We start from the raw sequence: 21,092 nt of genomic DNA, 5'->3' as shown, positions 1-21,092 counted from the left end.
GTTAGAAAGCAAAGGCCTGATTTGGGAACCTCGTGAACCAACAGACCTCCTTAGTTTATGACTTCGTGAAACAATAAAAGTTTTAAATTGAACATCCAGGTCTGAGCCTGGGCTTAATTCAGTCCTTATATAATTCAGCACGAACTCACACAAGAAGGCACCCTTGGGGCACACCTGGCCCAGTCACAGGGCACCAGGGAACATCACAGCCAACCCTGGGACCCCCACCTGCCACACACACATTAATTCAAGCAAGTACTAAATGACTGCTCAGTAGCCGCTGGTACTGCACAGTCCTGGTGGCTCATGGGTCATTTCTGACCATACTGCACAATTGCTCATTGCTACTGCACAGTAGCAGTGGCATCATGGTTAGTGCCTGCTGATGCTACATTGCCATATCAATGAGTTACATCACTGTAGCTCATCACTACTTCAACATAGTGTCTTGTATAGACATGCCCATCATGTAGTAAAGGGGAAATCTATAGAAGGCCAGGAACAGGAGAGTGATTGCTGGGGTTGTGCTGATTTGCTTGTGAAGCCTGAAAGAGCAACACCCATATAACCAGAAGACTTAAAAGAACAGAATGCATCCATTAGGTTGCTTCCCTCAAGTAGATTTGATATAACTCAGAGTGAAGTTACACATTACACTTAGACCATACTTAAAACACAAGGGGCTACACAGTAAAGCTTGTTAAATCATGCTAAGCACCCTCTAAGCCTAAAAATCACCCCACTTCAGGCAAGGGTTAACTCTGGGCTGTGCTAGCTAGCTCTTGTTAGGATAATTTCAGACTGCTCCATGCAGATAAAATGGACAATCTGCAGCCCTCCATAATCCCAGGATGTACCCCCCCACACACCTTCCACTGAGCAGAGAGAGCCCTGGTGCCCTAGCTCCTAGTCATGCCCCCGCATAGATCAGTTCCATGATTTTAAGAGGCATGCTTTGGTTTCACAATCCATACAGCTGAAATATTTTATAACAACACTACAGGAATGAAACCTCAGAGAGTCCTGTGCTCCAGGAGATCCTTGAGGAGCAAGAAGAGAAAAGATGAGATGATAAGAGAAGCTGGCCTGCCATACATTACAGGCCAGCAGGAAATGGCATTTCTCAGCACCAAAAGAATGAATTCCTTTCCTGTGGCAATGTAATAGCTTGCAATAGCCATATGAATAAAGGTACATAGCCACAGGAAAGGAGTTTCATTCTTGTTTTTGGCTGGTTGATGAGCTTATAGTAGGCTTTGAATTCAAAGTTCATTATATTTATTTAATACCTTTTCTAAGATAAGTTGGTGGTTTCAGCCCACTTCCCAGAGGACATTACAAAACCCCCCACCAAATCTAACATTCTTGTTAGTTATCTCATTATAATACTTGAGCACTGAATAACCATGAAGAATAAATGACTTTCTTCTTAAAAAGAAGTCATCCCCCTGCAAGTTTGAGTACAAATATATTAGTTGGACAGAATAAGGAATCCTTCAGTGCTGCTGCTGGCTTCCTTTTTCTTTGAAAAAAGGATTTGAGTATCTAATAGCCATAAATCTGTTATTCATGAACAGCACACTCAGTGAAGAGTAAAATGAAGTCATGATGTGAGAAGCAAAGAATGCTTCCTACTTCTCTTCATGATCTCCATAAAGGCAGCACATATTTGCAGCCTTTGTGGTGGAGATGGAAGAGGGAACAGGTCTCTACTGCGTTGCACTGCCTAGGGAGAAATGCAATGAAAAGTATATTATGCTTTCACTGTTGCATAAAAACCAACCAACAAACAAACATACAAGTGAAAGTTTTGTAGTTAAGTTTTGTTATAGCTTTAATGCAAAAGTTGGGGAACAAGATTGGGATTCAAAAACGACTTCAAGAAATTATAAGAAAATGCATGCACAGAAGATATTGTTAGTGGGGATTACTACAATCTTAGGGTCAGTTCCTCTCCCAAGAAATGCAAGCAACTGGCAAATATATACCGTTAAGTTCTATTAGATAGTGTAGCTTATCTGGTATGTTAAACCAGGTAAACAACACAGACCTATACTAATAAGTAAAAATTGTTTTTCGGATAGAAACTGAACTGTATCTACTGTTTCCCAAATCTTGCTGAACTGAACTATTTTTCAGTATTAAGATTTTCTAGATATGCAGTGCTTGAGCTGTAGTTCAATGTGTTGAAGATTTGTTCTTACCCTTATTTTATCATTTCTGGAACACTGTGCTTCCTCTTCTCTTGCAGGGGTGATTGGTTGTGGGAATGGTTGACAGAAAGATGAGAACAATGCAAACAATGTTCTGGCCCTTTAAATTATGGATTTTGCTAATGCCAAAAGAAACTGTTATTTTGTTGTAGGGTGTCAGAAGGACTACATCATCTCTCCCATCTGTTCACCCATCCCAGACTGATTTCTTTGCCTTTTCCATGCCTATGCGCATTTATTTTATTTAATGTGTTTATTTGCATATTTATCTAATCAATTAGGTTCTACAGGGCACAGCATATTTTTAGCCCAGGCAGTGAACTAACTGCTTCTAAACTTGATGTCTCATCAAAAGTCCATTTATTCAGTTCATTTATGTATTCACTTATAACCAGAAATGCCACCCATCTGTAGTTTACATACATAATTGTATATGTATTGTGTATGCTATATCTATATACTGTATATTAATGATAATACTTACATAATTGTTTGTTAACCGTCCGGGGCTATGTGCAAATCATTAGCATCAACCATATACGTACACTTATTTAGCTTACTCTCATAATTGTAGTCTCCTTGCAAATCTTTTCCATTCTGAATTCAGATGATGCCTCAGCTCCCGCGCTGGAGACTCAGCCTCAAGGTGATGAAGAAGGTGAGCACCTTTAGGAATGGTAAAAGAGTAATATGAAAAGTATATACTATAATCCATGTGCCACAACATAAGCGTCACCTAAGAACAAGGACATCAGAACAGTGGAGCATACATTTCATGGTATCCCCAAGTGTGAAAATTGCCATTCCTGTTTCTAAATGGCACTGCTCCAAGTAAAGCTGTCTTTATTAAGTGAACAAATTTGGAAATTCCTTATAGAAATTTCATGGAGACACCATCGTTGTGGAATCCTTCAATAATGTTTTTACTGGTGTTTTTCAGAGTAGAGAGGCACTTGTAACTTGAGATTCAGTTTTTTAAAAAGCTTTATAAGCCAAACTAGGTAGTTAAAGGCTGCAATCTCTCTCCAGTAAACCCCATGCCTTCCAACTAGAAACACTGAGGCCCAAATTCTGACATGCTTGCTTACAGTGAGTAATATTCAGCCTTGCGTGCAGAGGTATAATACAAGCTACAAACTATTTCAGATTTTCTTTTCTGTCATTGGGATTACAACATTATAATAATTCTTGCAGAGTGTGGTGTGAAGTTATAGACTATCATGGAGCCAAACTGTAAGACCTTCAACCAAGTTAAATGAAACTTGACTCTGCAAGTGTTCCCTTTGACTTCAAATTCTAGCAGAGGTAGATATCCCTGAGCAGGGATATCAGAGCCACCTATATGTTATTGTTTATTTGTCTCAATGCTTCCCTTTGCTAGATCTATGAATCGAGATTTTAGCTATTTTAATTTATTATAGTCCTTTACGTTGTTAGACAGTCCTATAAAAGGTTGTCACCTTTGTTCATTGGCCAGTCACTGTTTATTTACTATACTCTCCTAAAAAAATTTTAATAAGTTAAATGTGCTTTGCTGTATTTCCAGATATAGCTTCTCGTTACCCTACATTATGGACTGAGCAAGTAAAGAGTAGACAAAACAAAACTAATAAAAGCACAGGTAAGAATTTGAACTATCTTTGTTTTGCAAAGCTATATGAAGAAATGTGTTTAAGCTATGTTCAGTTCCAGCCATGTAAGTGAAAACATTTTAATACATTAGAGGTTGTACTTTTATTCTTCTACCTAGTTTAATTAATGCAGACATTAGCACTGTGATTTTTGTATCTTTTTTATGTTAAAAATCTGGGGGCAGATCCTCAGTCAGTATAAACTGGAATCTGTCACCTAAAGTCATTGGACAGATACCAGTTTGCTCTAATTAAGGGCCTGACACTTCATTTTCTCACTTACATCAAAACTTTCTCTTTTTCTTCTGAACATGCATTCTTATTTAAATCTAGTAAGTGTGTTTTTTGGAAAAAAATGTTGCTATAGATGGATCTGAAATGGAATAAAGATGCCATTAAAATTACTTGGCAGCTCAGGGAAAATTGGAAGGAGAAATTTCTGTGCTTGCCTTTTGTTTTAGAAATGTGTCATCTGGTGAGTTATGATTGTTTGTTAGTTAGTGAGTGGTTTTATGTGGACTTAATTAAATTGGATTTCCAGAATAGTTTTGACTTTTTCATTAGTTTTCACAAGTGAACTTTTCAAAGCATGGAACCCTATAGGTTGCCATGCAAAATCCAAGGGCTGCAATGAAAGCTGTCAAATACTTAGATATCTGTAGCTTTGGAGGGTTACAAATTCTGCTTCTATGACACACAGAAAACTTGCCAAACATAGAATTTCTGGATTTAATGTGGTATTGTCAGAGGGATGACTAAGCAGCCGGGTAGCCTAGTTATGCTACTTAGTTATGTCCTACATACATTTTTTTCTAAGCTTTTGTACCAGATAATGCCCTTTACATAAATAAGAGATAACATCAAAGGCTATTTAGCTAGATTCAGACCATTTATATGAAGGTCAAATATCCTCCTGAGCCTAGTGGCCCATTGAACTGGTGTGGCTAAGGAAATTTTTGTAGCAAATGGCACAAAAGGGGATGTAGCTAGCAATACATCCAGATACCTTCGACTGCTCAGTCCAGATGACTAGCTATCTGCTCACAGCTGATGTAACTTCATCATGATTCTAGAGTGAAACTTTAACTCACACCTCTGGAGCTGTGACCCCTTAACTGCTATCTCTTCTCTCCCAAATAGATGAAACTGGGGTATTTATTCATAAGGCTGTGGTTCAACAAAACACTTAAGCACAAATTTAAGTCCCAATGGAAGTTAAGCAGATGCTTAAAATTAAGTAAATGTTCAAATATTGATCTGAATGGGTATAAAAGGTGAATAGTGTGCATAAAAAATACCCTTATTGGATTCTATCAATACCCATATGTTAATTATGTACTTCACATTGTATATTCATAGCACCAAAGCAATATTTCCCAATATTTCACCACTTCACCAATCAAAGCATCAATGCAACTGAATATCGGGCTGGATCCCTGAGCAGGGGAATGGACTAGATGACCTCATGAGGTCCCTTCTAGCCCAACTTCCCTGTGATCCTATGAACTTAGAAAGGGCTCTCTTCAAGAAAACTTGAAGGGGTGTTTAAAATTGCTTTCTGGGTTGGGGATTTATTTTATTGTTTTTCTTTCTAGTATCAGAGAGAGAGAGAGAAAGAGAGAGAGAGAACAGAATTCTTCTGAGGGTGTTAAAACAATCTGGAGGAATGCTTCATTTTTAGGGATATTTATTTTATTTTTATGATATTGAAGACCCTCTAGGACCTGTGCAAAAGTGTTATTGGGTTTGGAACAAACTGTAGTGATTCAGCAAAGAAGTCAATGTAGAGATATAGGAAGCCGGAAAAAAAGTAGTTGGTCAATGTTACTGAGAAGCCTTCATGAACTGTAGGGGTTGCAGTTCTGAAGAGTTTGTACTCTTGTGGATAAAACATGGTTTGGCCAAACAGTCTTCATCGCTGTTCTTTGCTAGGGTAACTGTATTCATCTAGTACAGCTGAATACAGTTGGCATACCCTACACAGTGATGTGACAAGCCAGGTTTGTGGAGTGGGGAGGGGTGTAGGGAGAGGGAGGGTACACATGTGGGTTCTGAGAGTGGGGGTGAAGGAAGGCACAGGACTCTCACCCAGCCTCTGGCTGCTACTGCTGCTGCCACCACCATGCACTCTGCCTACCCCAGCCCTTGTTCTTAAAGCAGCAGCAGCATGGTGTCTGTGCACTGACTGCTGCTGCAAGAGCAACACTGTGGGCACACTGTGAACAACACTGCTGCAAGGGCAACACCCTCTCTTGCTGTGGACTCCATGGAGGTGGAGGATGATTTTGGGCCCCCTCCTAAGCCAATGCCTAGGGCTGGTGCCTCTCTCACCCATTCCTAGTTACAATACTGACCCTTACAATACTGACCCTACACATTCATTTTGCTATGTAGATGTATCATTTATAAAAAGCTGTACATATCTCTCCTGCTGCTTCCACTGTTTATATATAATATGACTTGTGCTGATAGTAAAGTATCTTTGCATGCTTAGAATTAGTATCCTTATTAACCATACAAAGTGTCAATATTGTTCTTTCTGCCGGTAGCGCATTGTATTACCAATGACCCAAATCTTTATGCTTTGTTTTAAAGGTTGGTCCCTCGGTAAATTCCAGGAGCAAGATTTTTTTAATACTTAGAGATGTTGTTGAATTTATTCCCAAAAGATATGAATCCCATTGGGCATTTCTACATGAGGCACTAAAAGCACAGTAGACTAATTCTACTGTGGCTGAATGTGTCACAGAGAAAGCCATGCTAGTGCACAGTAGAATTAGTCTACTGCACATTAGCATCACGTAAAAGATGTGTGTCAGTGCTACTGCATAATAACGCCAATTACAGCGCATTAAATTAGTACCCGCTATTACAGGCAGTAAACTTAATGTGCTGTAATTACAGTGCTTTAATGCACATGTAGACTTGCCCATTCATTACTACAATGATATCAGGTATGTCCAGGTGGCACTTGCCTCTCGATTTTTGAATGGGGGGGCTATATTGCCAAACAGTTTATTCTAAACAGATGTAAACTAATAACAGCAGCATAAGGGTTAATGAAGGAATAATCTAGTCCTGCATGCAAAAGAGCAACAGAATTCTACTATTTGATACTAATAAATAGCTGATGGAACCCAGGTGTTCAACTCACCAGCAATAGCTTGTATTGTTTGGCCTTGCTTATGTCTTGTGTTTCCTTGTGCATATTAATATATTATTATGGAAGATGTATGGCAGTAAATAACTTGGTATGATTTGGAAATGCTCATTAATTTGGTTGTTGGAAGGACGCATGCTTTTTTTAAATTATGTACTATTCTCTGCGTGCAAGCACTTACAGTTTTGATGGGATAAGGACCACAAACGAATACATGCCATTCATGATAGTTGCCTCTGACTGGCTTGTTTTAGCTGTTCTGTAAATTACCTGCCAATTATAATTAACCAATAAAGCAGTGTGGGTTTTTAATATCTGGGGGACAGAAAATAATGTTTTAGGAAATTATAGTTTACATTAGTTACTCAATGCTATATAATTTGATTTAAATCATACTAAATTAATTTAGCACAGAAAGATGGCATTTGGGAGATGTACATATGCAGGGCATGAAATTACTGGATTAAATTTCAAGGCTGCATAATGGTTTCTGGTGGATGTGCTGTTTGTTGGTTTGGAGAAATAGACCTCAGCTGGTTAAAAAAGGCGTTTGCAGAGTAGTGTTTAATCTATTAAATTTTGATGACAAAATGTTACTCCTGGCAGAAAATCATCAACATCAGGTCCTGTTATGATGACCATGATTAGGATCATTACTGTAGTTAGAAACAGCTGACATTGTGTTTTTAGTTGTGTTTATATGTTGAAAATGATTTTAATAATGATTTTTGGAGGCGGAAAACATTTATCTTTTTTTTGTCTGTTGCAGGATTATGTGTTTTCAGAGCACTATGTCCTTTTCATTATGCAAAGAAAAAGTCTTTTCTTCTGTTTTATTCTTTGCTTGTAAAAATCCTATTTTCCTTTATGCGATATTCACCAAATACTGAAGTATCAGCTCATTTTCTGGTGTACATACAGATAGTGCCACTGGCAAACAAGTCACAAGTTTAGAACTTAGTGGACAGTATTGTACTACAGCTATTCATATTCTGTAAAGTTTAGCTGCTATCCCAACACAATATTGTTTTGGCTAAAACATGTGCTATTCCCCTCGCAAACTACCTGGGGGAAATTGGACGTGGAAATTTGGCAGAGGGAAAGCGGTAGCAGCATTAATTGCTACGGCACCCAGAGACATATCATTTAACCCTGTCACTGCTCCCCTGGCACCAAATTTCTGGACTCTTGTAGAGCCCCCTGGCTGGAAGACGTGGCCCCATGCTTGGATCAGGCTGGCACACAGAAAAGTCCACAGGCTTCACCTGGTGTGTGGGTGTGGCAGTGGGCTCAGGAGCAGGCTTGGCTCCCTAACTGCTGCTACTCAGTTACTTATCTGCAGTGAAAGGTTAGGATTTTTTTTTTCTTCAAGCTATTTTTCAGGGTGTCCTATATATGAAGAAATAAAGTATATTCCTTTCAAGAAATTAGACTTTCCAGCCTAGATGCTCAGTTGGTATAACTCAGTGGGTACATCTACATGAGATGCTTACTGCAGAGATACCGAATTAGCTTCACAGTGAAGTCTCAGCATATATATATATCCTATTAGGCCACAGGAAACTAATTAACTCTGCCATAGGTTAGTACCTGTAAACACCAGTACTGTCCTACGGTGGTATTATTGAGTGCACAGCAATGCATGTGTTGATGCTGACCTGGCTGGCAGGGGCATAAGGGTGCTTCAGTGCAGGGGTTGCCCACCAGCTAGCCCCACATTGGAGCACCCTCTGTCCCCAGCCAGCCCCTCTGCAGCACATTGAGCCAGGCTGGAGCAACCCCAGGCTGGCAGGCTGACCCCTTGGGAGTAAACACGGCGCCTGGGATCAATAAACTCGGGTGTGATATGCACTGAAGTTGATTGTGTCACATTAATTTCACATGTAGCTGTGCCCAGTGTACCTCTGCTGACTTTAATAGAACTATGCTAGTTTACATCAGTGGAGGAATTGTTATTCTTCTGAGTCAAACTTCATAGTGTATGAAGTGTTTGTTTTTGTGTGTTCAAGTACAAGAGGGGAAGGGTGACTGAGCCTTTTGTAGTTGGGCAGAGACTTTTGCTAAGTGTCAGCTTCATAATTTTTGTTGGGATTTTTCTTTTTTCTTCTTTATTGTGAGAGAAGATTTTTCATAGTCTGTTTTGTGACTGCTTTTCATAGGAAGACTAAGGTAGACTTAGCCAAGAATACTATTAGTGCCTAGAAAACAACATCCTCCCATTAATAGGTGGTTTAAATATCCTGTAACATACATAGACAAAAATGAGTCTAAATAGTACCCAACTGTATGAGATTTCATCTGCCCCTATTCGGGGAAGCATCCCTAATCAGGAATGCACTTAACGGACATGCTTAAGTGCTCCTCTGAACCCAGGCCACCAAGAGGCTCTGGTAACTGTATCATAAATCAAATAATATGTCATGGGAAACTATGAATACGAAAATTACAGTCTTATAAAATTTTTGATTGACTTTTATTTAGCTGTCAATATTAACAAAATTTCATTTGGTTTCTTTAGGAATGAAATGGTACGTTATTCTTAGCATAGGCATAGGCCGATTCTGTAATTTGTTTAACGTGTCTAAGCAGAGATGTTTTATAAAGATATTTCAAAGTTATTTTAAATTTGGCTTTGCTGGTCATCTGGTATGACCAACAAACTGGAGGAAAAAAAAAAGTTTTAATACTCCTTTACCAGTTAATGAAACAGACCTTGATTTCTGTGTCTAACTTCAAGCATGTGAGAAGTTCCAGCAAAGTCGATGGATGATGGAGCTGGAACCTTTCAAATCAATGGCAGAATTTTCAGTGACTTCACTGAGGCCAAATTATCACCCACTGTACTTAGCAAAGGTGTAACTAACAAGTTTTGGACCCTGAGCAAAACCCCCCTGTGCTGTCAGCAGTAGAGGTGGGGGTGATGAGTACTAGAGAGCAGGGGAGGGGAAGGTGGTTAGTTCTAGTTGCCCTGGAGACTGGGGCTAGGGACAGACATTATACACAAACTGGTTTAAGTGATCAGAAACTGGTTTAAACCTGTAACAGAACAGACATTCAGTGCACACACACCAGTTTGAAAATGGATGAAACAGGTTTGAGTTAAACCTGATTAAATGTATTATCACACTTAAATGATTTGGGTCAAACTGGTTTATGCAATGTCTGTCTCAGACCCCTTCCTGGTTTAACTTAAACCAAAGTCCCCCAGCATCCCAGATGCTTTGCAGCCCTGAGTGGGGCTTTCTGCTCCAGAGAGGTGGGCTGGCCCCTCCCCTCTGCTTCCTGGCTGAAGCTCCAGCAGAGATGGCAGGCACAGCAGTGTTTGCCTCGTTTCCCCTGCCCCTTCCCTCCTTGCCTGGCACCACTCCCCCTCAGTCAGGGATCCCTCCCCCTCCCTTCTTCCACACGGACTGTAGCCAGCATGTGGTATGCTAGCTAATGCTGAAAGGTGTCCGTGTAAGGCAGACAGGACAAAGGAAGACAGGCCAGTATCCGCTTAGTGCTTTTTGGAGCTGAAAGAAGATCTTGAGATAATGAGACAGGTTTTTGTTTTCTTGATGGGGTGATAAACACTAACTCCCTGTTGTGTAAGTAAATGCTTTGTAACTCCCTGTTGGCTTCCTTACTGGTCAGGAGCAGCAGGGTTGGGGGGAACCCCTCCCTAATCAGAGCATCCTGCCACACCCAGCACTCTGGAAGGGAAGGGAGAGCTGCTTTAGCACCCCGCAGCTTTGAGCCTGAGCCACTGTAGGCATGTGCCTGCATTTGGTCAATTGAGAGGGGTTGTCTGTACGGTTACAAACCAGTTCAGCCTAGCCAGGTTAGACTAACCTGCAAAGATTGAATCAATTCACACTCAGTCTTTTTGAATGTCTGTTCCTAGCCTCAAAGACTGGGGTCAACTAGAACTAACTAACTGGCTGTTGTTGTGTCCTCAAACTTGTCTCCTATAGCCAGCCACCACGGTGCAGCTCGTGCCTTGACAAAGCTCCTAGGGTTTTCTAGTCCAGTGCTCCTCCTAGGTTGGTGCCCAGGGCTAGTACTCTACTTGCCCCTCCTAATTACACTACTGTTGCTTAGGTACCTTGCTGGCTTGGGGCTATTGTTACTTGTTCATATGTACCTTGAGGAAAATAACATATGCTTGACATTTTATTTCTTGAAGCAATGCACTGGTACTTATCCACGCTGTTTACCGTCATGCTATGCTGTCAAATTCAAACCTGTAGAAATCTGTTGTTTATGAGGTTAGACCAGTTCCTAATTGAGGGTTTAGTCCTACAGCAGTTTTATTCAAAAACCTCCATCGCATATAAATGTGTGTATTCTAATTAAATACAAGTTATTATGCACAGCTAAAAAATAAGATTTTTTTTAGTTGTGCATAATGCTTAATCTGGAAAAAAATTTAAAGTGGGATTTAAAAAGCATGTACATTTATCTTCAAGAAATGCAGATATATATAGCTTTATCTGCTTTTACACTTTACCTGGTTTTACAGTTTGAGACTGTCAGGAGAGTTTGCCATTGAGAGGATTAATGTGACAGAAGGGTGCTGCAATATGCAGGGTTGTCCCTGGAGGGGGTGAATTGGGGTGACTGCCCCGGGCCCCATGGAGTTAGGTGGAGCAGCCACATCCAGCCACTCAGTACCCCTCTTCCCCTGCCACCAAAGCCGCCACTGCCCATAGCTGCAACAGCTTTTTTGGATCTGAAGCATGCGGGATCGGGGTGGGGGCAGGGCCTCACATGAGCTGATTTGCCCTGGGCCCGGGCCCTGCACACTGCTTGGGTCAGCTCTGGCAGTATGGAAACAAAGCTTCCTTTAATTTCTCATTTCTCTACCTTAATGAGTTAGTGTGGCAGTTTTTTACTTGTACAGTTTGGACCATTGGTCACTGAAGTGGGTCCTTCCTTCCTTCCTTTTCTTTCATGATGTTTATTATTACAGTACGGCCCCAAGGTCCTGGTCACAAAATGTATTCTTCACTTAAGCCCTTAAACTGTGGGCACATCTATATAAGACACCCACTGCACAGTTGTTACGGCACAGTCATTTAGTACTTGCACAACCAAGTACTAAATGATTGCGCAGTAACCAGTGTTACTGTGCAGTAGCATCCCAGTACGGTTACCTATTGAAGCTTACTGTGCAGTAGGTATTTACTACTGTGTAGTAGCATCACATCATGGGTTGTGCCCAGAGACACTACTGCACAGCAGTAATGAGTTACAGTTCAGTAAGCATCTCGTGTAGATGCAGCCTGTGTCTCTAGGTGAGCTCCACTGCTATTTGCTGGCAGAAAGTTGAAGGTGTGGTCAGGAAAACAAGATGAGATCCAAGCTAACACTGTCTTTCCTTCAAAATTCATTAAGAGCTTGTAACTGTCTTCAATTTAATAATTTCCAGTGGCCAATGAAACACAATAGAAACACAAAAATGTATATAACTAATAGACAGGAAAATGAGTAACAATTCTATAGCTTTTTTACCTATTCACAAATATTTTTGCATTTTCAGGATGTTTGTCTTTAATGGTCATTCAAAGGCAGTTCTGTGTAATGAAAGATGTGTGAATTAGTAAAAGAAAATTAACATCCAGAGCAGCTGAGCATTTCAAGCTACAGATGCCTTTAAACTTAATTGGGAGTATTCTTGATCTGTTTGGAATTCAAAATATTAGTACTCATTTAGTAAAGTGGACAGTTCAGGTGTTTAACCCTTGTTAACCCTATAACCAGTTGTGCACATCCTAATGTCCTGAGAAGAGAACATGTTTAATAAAGGTGAAATGGAATGTTTTAAAAAGCAATGCATTATTTTAAAAAATTAGGGTTTTAAATGTGTAAACTCAGGCCCAGGCTCCAAGTGTGCGTCCAGATTGTAACTCGCCTTGAATATGCTTCTTTTAGCTAAGGGATGCACAATTTTAAGTTTACCAGATTATACATGTAAATTTAAAGGACCAAGTTTGCTTTGGCTACATTGTGCTGATTACATAGACACTATGCAGCCATAAAACAAGGTAATTTGAGCTTGATGAAACTTTACATCATTAGAGCAGTACAAAACAGTGCACTGGCAAATTTGGTTCACTAATTGCAGAGAAATGTACTGTAAATCTAAAATAGATTGGATTTCCCTCATCTTGCCAGTACCTTAATTTAGGACCTTTGGGGTAGGAGATGATACTGAGGATATTACTGATACTCAAAGCAGGGATCTGTAGTCCCTATACACCATTTCTGTTAGATACCCCAACCATCAAAACAGGAAAAACTTAGAATCCTAAGGGGCCTATACTGAGGTCTTGTAAGTAGAGGGAAGAAATACTAATTTGAAATAATTTATTTGTAAAATACAATTATTTGTCATTTTCCAGATGCATCCTGTTAGTGAGATCTCAGTCAATTTGAGATGCACCTAAACCACTAGGTTAAATTTATGGCAAATTTTAAATATGGATAGAGACCTGAACTTGGTGGTTTGGGTCCAATTCTAATTTAAGCCACAAGGGAAAGAAGCGTTAGCATTTTCCTTACAAGCTGGCTGAAATGTGAACATCTTATGATTGCCACAGATCTAGCTTTTGGGATTTAGCTGAGCAAAATGACTGCAGAGGTTAAGAGAGAGAGAGCTTGACATGGGGAATGCCAAGAAGCAAAGCACTCAGGCCTCTCAAAATACTTTGCATGGTCCTGACTCTTGTCATACTCAGCAACTCTCCGCTTCAGTTTCTTTGAATGAACTGATCCAGTTGGGCCACGCTGTGAATTTTTTTTCTAACTGTACATTCAGCATTGCTAAGAAAGTGCTGTGATGTGCTGGATCCACCCTCCTCTCTGATTGTACCTAGTCCCTTATTATCAAGTTTTAAAGTAGGTTACATTGAAGAGCTGGAGTTCTTTATTTTTTTTTATTTTTCATTTTTGTTGCTATGTTACTTCCTGTCAAGAATCAGAATGGTTCCAGAATAAAAAAGCAAGCCTAAGGCATTTCCATCCAGCTGAAAGACAAGCTGCTTGCTGAAGGCTTGGGAACTGGTCAGAGGAAACTTCTGACAGCTATACCATTAAAGACAGACAGTAAATTGGTCAGCATGGCAGAGTTGCTTTGGTTATCCCCAGTGATTTTTAAGGTAATCCTAGCTTTCATTTAGCTATTACACAAATAGGATATAATGTTCTCCAGCTTCCTGATCAGCAAAAGACAATTATTCTTCATCCTTTTTCTGTTGTTTTTTAAGCCCTAAACTGGTAAAGGAAAATCAGTGTTTTCTTTCTTCATCTTTCAGCCTCTTCCAAGAAGATAAACCTTTCCAGACCTCCCAGAGCACTTGTATATTACAACGGATTCTTAAATTGCAGTCCGTTGGGTTATACTAATTATAGTATTGCTTTAGCTTTAATAATCCTTTTTACAAGCATTTTCATTTATCTTCATTTTAATTTTACATATTAGTTCAAAAACACTTGCAAGCCCCAAGTTCTGGCATCTCCAACTTCTTCCTCCCACCAAGGAGAAAGATCCTCCCATCCTAAACCATAAAAAGAGTTCTGTTTTATATCCAGTTAATATCCTTTATGTTCAGGATGTTTTACAGTTTTATTAGACCCCCAGAGTGGAAAAAACTGTCTGCTTTGTGCAAGGTTGATAATTTCTGTTTTACTGCATATGTGAACATTTGGTGCCAACAGATACTAATCTTTCCTGAACTATTTTTAATTACATCATATTATTTTTTGCAGGAACTAATGTCACACCAGCCATGTTTTAACTCTTCTTTGATTTTCAGACATACATACCCCAGCCCCTGCCATCCGTGGCCCTCCACAGTTCACCAGACCTCAGATTGCATAGTCATAACAACATCATTAAGCTTCATAAATCCAAAGCTGAATATCATAGTAGTAGCTTATGATTTAACAGAGTAATACAAAAGGTGCATGTTAATGCAAAGATGTGTTTTACTCATAAAATATATGTAATAATCAAATACATTATTTTAGTAGAAGATAGTTTAGTTTCCCAGTATAGAGAGTTTCATTCTGGCCATGCTGTTAAACTTCCTGCTTATACCTGGCCAAGAGACATAGGTCAGTATTTTGAATGCTTAAAATCAGGCACCTAAATCTATATCTAGGCTTCTAAATGAGTGACTTAATTTTCTGAGGTATTAGTGAAGTTGAGCCCTGTGGGGTGAGTAGAGACCAGAATATTACTAGAAGATTGTATGGATAAGAGAGCCAACCTAAAATGGTAAGATCTGTCATGTGGTTTGATGAATCCCACCCTTGAATGGTCCCTGTTCCTTCAAGATGTCTGTGATTATTTTCTTTGGGTGGAAAGAAGTCCTTTAAGACACAGCAATTGGGAGTATACTAGGATCATTACCCAAAGTATCTTTATGGTTATCTCTCCCTCTCTTCACAAGAGTTAGAGTCCCCTTTGGGTTTCTTCTCTAGGCAGACCAGGCCTAAAAAATGTCTACCTGAGAGAAAAATATTTTTGGATGTGAGAAAGTGGGACTGTGTCACAGGACAGGTGGTACTCTATGTTTTCTTCCTGCCTTGGAGCTCATCTCACATATAGTTCACCTCTTTTATAGAGCCCACCATGCAATATAATTCCTGTAAAATGTTATTTAAGAGGGGAGGCTGCTTACAGCTTATGAGGATGTTAATGTGGTGCTCTGTCATCTTTCAATGTCTGCTCTCTTGTCATCCATTCCAGACATGTGATCTTGGGGCTCTCTACTCCACTGTCTCCTGCCTTCTTGCCTCTCTCCACATGACCTTGGCATGCCCTGCACCTCTCTGGGCTCACTCTGGCTTTCTTGCTCACTGAGTCTGCTTGAGCCTCTCCATGCTGTGTTGCCTTCTCTCTTTATATCCATGGGCAACTGGTGCCACCTTACTCAGGGGGGACATGTGTCCCCCTAGCAACCAGTCAGCAACCGGGGTGGGGGGTTCCCCAATGGCTGATTTCACTCACCAGCTTCCAGAAGTGGCTGCAGTGCTTTTGGAAGTGGCTGTGGCACTTCCACTCCCCCGCTGGCACTCGCAGGGGGGGCACCGGTGCTCCCACCAGCATCCCCTGCCTGTTGCTTAAGCGGAGAGTGTGGCCTGCCAAGGGGTGCAGCAGTGCTCTCAGGGGATGCACATGCATCCCCATGCACCCCCTATGTGTCACCACTGTTTATATATGAACCTGCTCTGGCTTTTGTGGGGGCCTCCTTTTCTCCCCTTTTATAGTCCCCCCGCCCCCCAGTCCTCTGGGTTAAGAATACAAAATCAGGCCACCTCAACTCTTACAACAAATGAAAATACATTCTCCTCCTTGGAGTAACTAGAATGCGCTGTTTCTCTAAACCCTGTGCCTGGGCTTACTGTCCATCTCTTTAAGGCTGTAAGTCTTCTCCACTTTTCACCAGCCTACTGGCTTTGGGGTAACTCCTTAAGCCTCTTCTTGCTGGAATCCTAGCTGCTCCCTCACTGCAGGAGGGACACTTTCTCCAATAGCCATTTCCTCTACTCTCTGAAGCTTTCCCCCCTCCTTCTTTCTGGGTTCCTGTGTCTGCCTTTACCAGCCAAGGACTGACTGCTAATTACTCTGCCCAAGTGTTCCTCATTATCACAACTGGCCTCTTGGCCACCTTCTCCCTCCAACCTGTTAATTCCCATAGCAACCTGACCATGTGGCCTTGCTGTCAGGGCTAAATTTCAGGGTCCTGTCCCTTGTTCCCTGCCCCCTGCCACAGAGCATTTGCAGAATTAGCTGTGTGGTCTGAATGGTAGCAAGTTCTCCCAGGCATGGATTGTAATTCAAATGATCATATGAACTATTTTAGTGGGATTGTTCTGGTTTGAGAGGCAGTCCGAGTGCATGTCCACAAAATGTTTCTTCTCCCATGTCAAACTCAGAAATACAACAATGGGGAAGCCTAACTACTGCAGCCATTCTCAAGACCTCAGTTTCCATTGTGCTGGAGAGTAGCCACTGCCTACAGCAGCCTATTCAACAAGGATCCTGGTTTTCTCTGATTTAAAAAAAAATCTCCAATTTTCAGTTTAAAAAAGTAACCCTGAATCCACATTTTTTCCATGATTAAAATGAAACATTTCAGTCAGGGAAAAATGTGGATTTGGGGTTACTTTTTTTTAACTGAAAATTAGGGATTTTTTTAAATCAGAGAAAACTAGGATTCCTGCTAATCACTGCATTTCTGGGATTGGCAGATATGAGTAGAAGCAGGTGGATGAGGTATGTTTGGGAACAAGTGCTCCCAGTGGTGTGGCCATGCCATATAGATATGCCAACTGTGTCTTGGACAAAAACTATACTTTTCCATTGGTTTTACTAGAATCAGCCAACTGACCATCCAACTATCTATTAACTGAATAATAATCATTCAAAAATGATTACTGGAGTCAAATTTTACTCTGTGACCAATACTACTAACCCCTCTTGTGAACTATAGATTTCTGTTGCATCTTCTGTAGGTGTTCTGCACATGGAACTCTGATTGATGTTGATAGAAACACTGCCCACAGAAAGATTGTTCACTGAGCACTGTAAATTCACAATGCAGGTGGGAGAAAAAAGCTATATATTAGGGGTTTGCGAAGTGGGCCCTATTTGATTCGGATTTGGATTCAGCCTAATCAGGGACAGTGATTCAATTCGTTGATTCGGATTACTGTCCCTGTTTCAGTTCAGCCAAATCCAAATCTGAAGATTCCATGCTGATTCAGAGAATCAGCAATTTGGACAAAGGCAGAGCTTTAAAAGTTTTTTCTACATATCTTGAGGCTGAGATGCTGGGATGGATGGAGCGTCCCACAGGAGTGCAGGGGGTGGGGTCCTCCACATGCTCGGTGACAAACTCAGAAGTGGACCAGAAGTACTTCTGGTCCACTTCCAGGTTGGCCAGGGAGCATGCTGCGCCCCCCCCCCCCCAACCCTGCAACTTGGTGATCGGCTGCAGGGGACCCCAGTTGTTGCCCCCCAGACCCAGGAGGCACCAGTCACTGAACCGGAAGAGTGTGGGGGGCCCCAGCATGCTCCGCAGCAGACCCGAAAGTGCTTCTGGTCCACTTTCAGGTCTGCTGCTGAGCGTGCTGGGGAGCCCCCCGCACTTCTGTAGGATGCTCCATGTGTCCCAGAATCGGAGCATTCAAGAGCCACCTGCTACCTAGAGGTATGTAGAAAAAACATTTAAAGCTGTTTCTATGTCCAAATCTCCGAATCTTTCCAAATCTCTCTGAATCAATTCAGAGGGTTCCAGTTCGATTCGGAGAGATTGAAGGGTCCTCTGATTAGATTCAGATTCAGAGCTTCAGCCACCAAATTGAGCCAAATCTCCTCTGAAAATTTGCACAGCCCTATTATATATGATATTGCTGACAAACTGAATTCAATTCCAAATGTTTCCTTGAAAATAAGTTTTTGGGCAGTCATCATGGATTAGTTTTGGAGGGATTTTTAGTGTGATCATTATTGTGCATTACATTTCTTGCCTTCCAGTTAGCTTGTCTGTGAACAGACTTTCCAAAAGATGGACAATCTCATGCTGGATATCACATCTTGCTTCATTATATTTCAAGTAAAACCATCTTTCCTAGCTTTGCATCTTATAGTATTCAGTGTCATAAAGGATCTTTGTGTAATTCTCCCATTCCGTACAAAAACAAGAGTAATTAGACTCCTATGGGATCCCCTGTGGTGGAAATGGAATTCACCCCAAAACCTACAAGCCAACTACAAGTCTGCAGAGCTCCCGTTTCATCAGCCCATTTGCTGTTATAAAAATTGCATTCAACACCCATTTTTCTGGGGCGTTAAAATCTCTCGGTTAACATATTCACCAGTGTCATGAACTTTTCCCTAACTTGTCCTCAAGCCTTTTATGTCTGTTTGGGTTGGTGTAGAGCCCACCCCGCCTTTTTTTTTTCCGAACAGCTGCACTGCAGGTTTTCAGTGGTATGAAGGACCTTGTGCCAGGCAAATTTCACTTCTAACATACATGAAACTGCTTTGAGATCTTCAGCTGGAAGATAATGTATAAGTGCTAACTGTTATATTATTATTGGCTTGCTTCCTTTTCCACCACAGTCACTCCATCACCCTTTCTCCCTTACAATTATGTTCCGGATAAATGATAGGTATTGAGTGTTTTCCTTCTCTTTGCATTCCCTGAAAATAACATTAACTTCTGTTGCCATAATGCCATAGATTTTAGTGTTACTGGAGAAGAAACAGTACCTGAAGAAAACAGCCAGTGTTTTTCATTAAACTGTTTCTAGTACCTGTTTAGTTTAAGAAGGGCTCTCTAAATGTCTACATTTAGCCACAAATACAGTTGTGTTTAAATAAGATTAAGGTTGTCAATTAAATTTGGGGTCTTAAATTTTCTGGTGTAGTACAAAATGTACAGGAAAAGAGAGAGGAAAGAGCATAATGCCTTGAACTGTTTGGCTTTTTTAAAATCTTTTGAAAATTTCTGACTTCTTAAAAAAAATTGAAAACAGCATGCTTGCCGTTGAAAATACTTAATGGGCATGTCCCCATGAGCAGGAACTTATGTTTCCCCAGGGACAAACAGCAGTAGCACAATATGTGCCACCACAGCTTGTCCCTGGAAGATGCCCATGCATGTCTCCCTGGAAGATGCCTGGCTGGCCCCAGTAGACTTATTTGGGGTCTGAGGGCCTCTGTGGGCTGCATCTGTGGGAATTCGGCAGCACGGAGACTGGCCAGCAGCTGGAGCATGGCTCTGGCTAGCCAGGCTCTGGTTTCCAGTGGTACACACTGCCACCATGTGCACTACCCTGCTTTTTTAAGATGCAGGTTTTTTGACACTTCTGGGATCTCCACAAATTAGCAGAGCAGTGTGTGTGGTGTGTAGTGCCATAGATGAGTCTGCAGTGCTTCATACCGCACATCTGTGCTCATCTGGATGCATCCAATATGTTCTAAAAGTCATGAACTAAAGCAAATATGAATTGGAAATATTACTGTAGTGCTTCATGGGACTTGTCATTTAGAAGCATCATGGCCCTATTTTTTTTCTATGGGGTGTGCTACTCACATAAAACCCACCGCTATGATGTACCTTAATCCCCTCTTGCTGAGGCACCATCATACATTATAGCAGTCACAGAGTGCAACTCTCTGCTTCTGTGTCCTGCATTATGTTCCATGAGGAGCCCCTACCAAAAGGTTTTCATTTTTGGTGCTTTTATTTTATTTATTTTTTTGACAAACTAGCAATGTGTTGCACAAAGAAAATATTGTTCTCTGAAAATCCAGTTTTCCAGCAAACAACCACCTGTTTCAAGCACTTCTTCAGTCAGCCCTCCAGTAACCTCAAATGGGTTTTGAGGTATGTAGAACTGATTAAATTGAAGTAGCAAATTTGCATGCTTTTGTGACTTCTAATGAGACACTTAATATTCTTTAAACTCTAGGATTGTTTTCCACTTCCATTGCCTTTCCTTAAAAAAAGGTAACTTTTCAAAATAAAAAAGTTCCCATGCTAGGCATTATAAACTCTTAGCTGAGGTAGCTGAACAGATGCTGAGACACAAGGAAAAGGAAATGGTTAAAAAAAACCAAACTAAGAATAAAAATGTGTAAGATCTTACAACATTAACAGAATATATTTGGACACATCACTTTGTGGAACTTACCAAATTTGGCTCTTTTTCTTTATACAGGAAAGTCAAATGGTTTAATTTTTAATAATTAACACAATGAGGGCCCTTCTTCTTCTTGAAGATGTGATAGTGACTCACAAGCAACTGAAGCAGCATGAAAGGTTATGCTGCTTCCAGGTTTTCTGACATCTATCAGCTCTTTCAGAAGAGAAGTAGTCCCTGAATCTGCCCTGTATGGAGGCTGGGATTCACTGCATTGGGACTGTTCCACTGGTCCAAAAACAGCCTGGAAGCCAACACAGGCAACCTGCCATTGCTATATAGCTGGCATAGTGTCCTCTTAAAGTATTTCCATTCCTTGTAGTTGGCACAGAGGATATTTTGGGAGGAAAGTGTGCAGCCAGGATGTCCTTGTGTTCTGTTGCTGAA

At 40.8% G+C, this 21,092-nt stretch overlaps 1 protein-coding gene across 1 annotated transcript in view; it reads left to right on the top strand.

The window, feature by feature from the left end:
- The window catches only part of SMOC2 (SPARC related modular calcium binding 2), a 269,488-nt gene that overhangs the window by 145,105 nt on the left and 103,291 nt on the right, over window positions 1–21,092 (top strand). The window contains exons 6-7 of the mRNA XM_019527349.1: window positions 2,821–2,871; window positions 3,760–3,834. Of these exons, the coding sequence (XP_019382894.1) occupies window positions 2,821–2,871; window positions 3,760–3,834 (126 nt within the window). The remainder of the gene's footprint in view (window positions 1–2,820; window positions 2,872–3,759; window positions 3,835–21,092) is intronic.

Source organism: Gavialis gangeticus, unplaced genomic scaffold (genome assembly GCF_001723915.1).
Source record: "Gavialis gangeticus isolate Ggan-Ray unplaced genomic scaffold, GavGan_comp1, whole genome shotgun sequence".
Classification (NCBI taxonomy): domain Eukaryota; kingdom Metazoa; phylum Chordata; order Crocodylia; family Gavialidae; genus Gavialis; species Gavialis gangeticus.
This window is presented reverse-complemented; position numbering and strand designations above follow the sequence as displayed.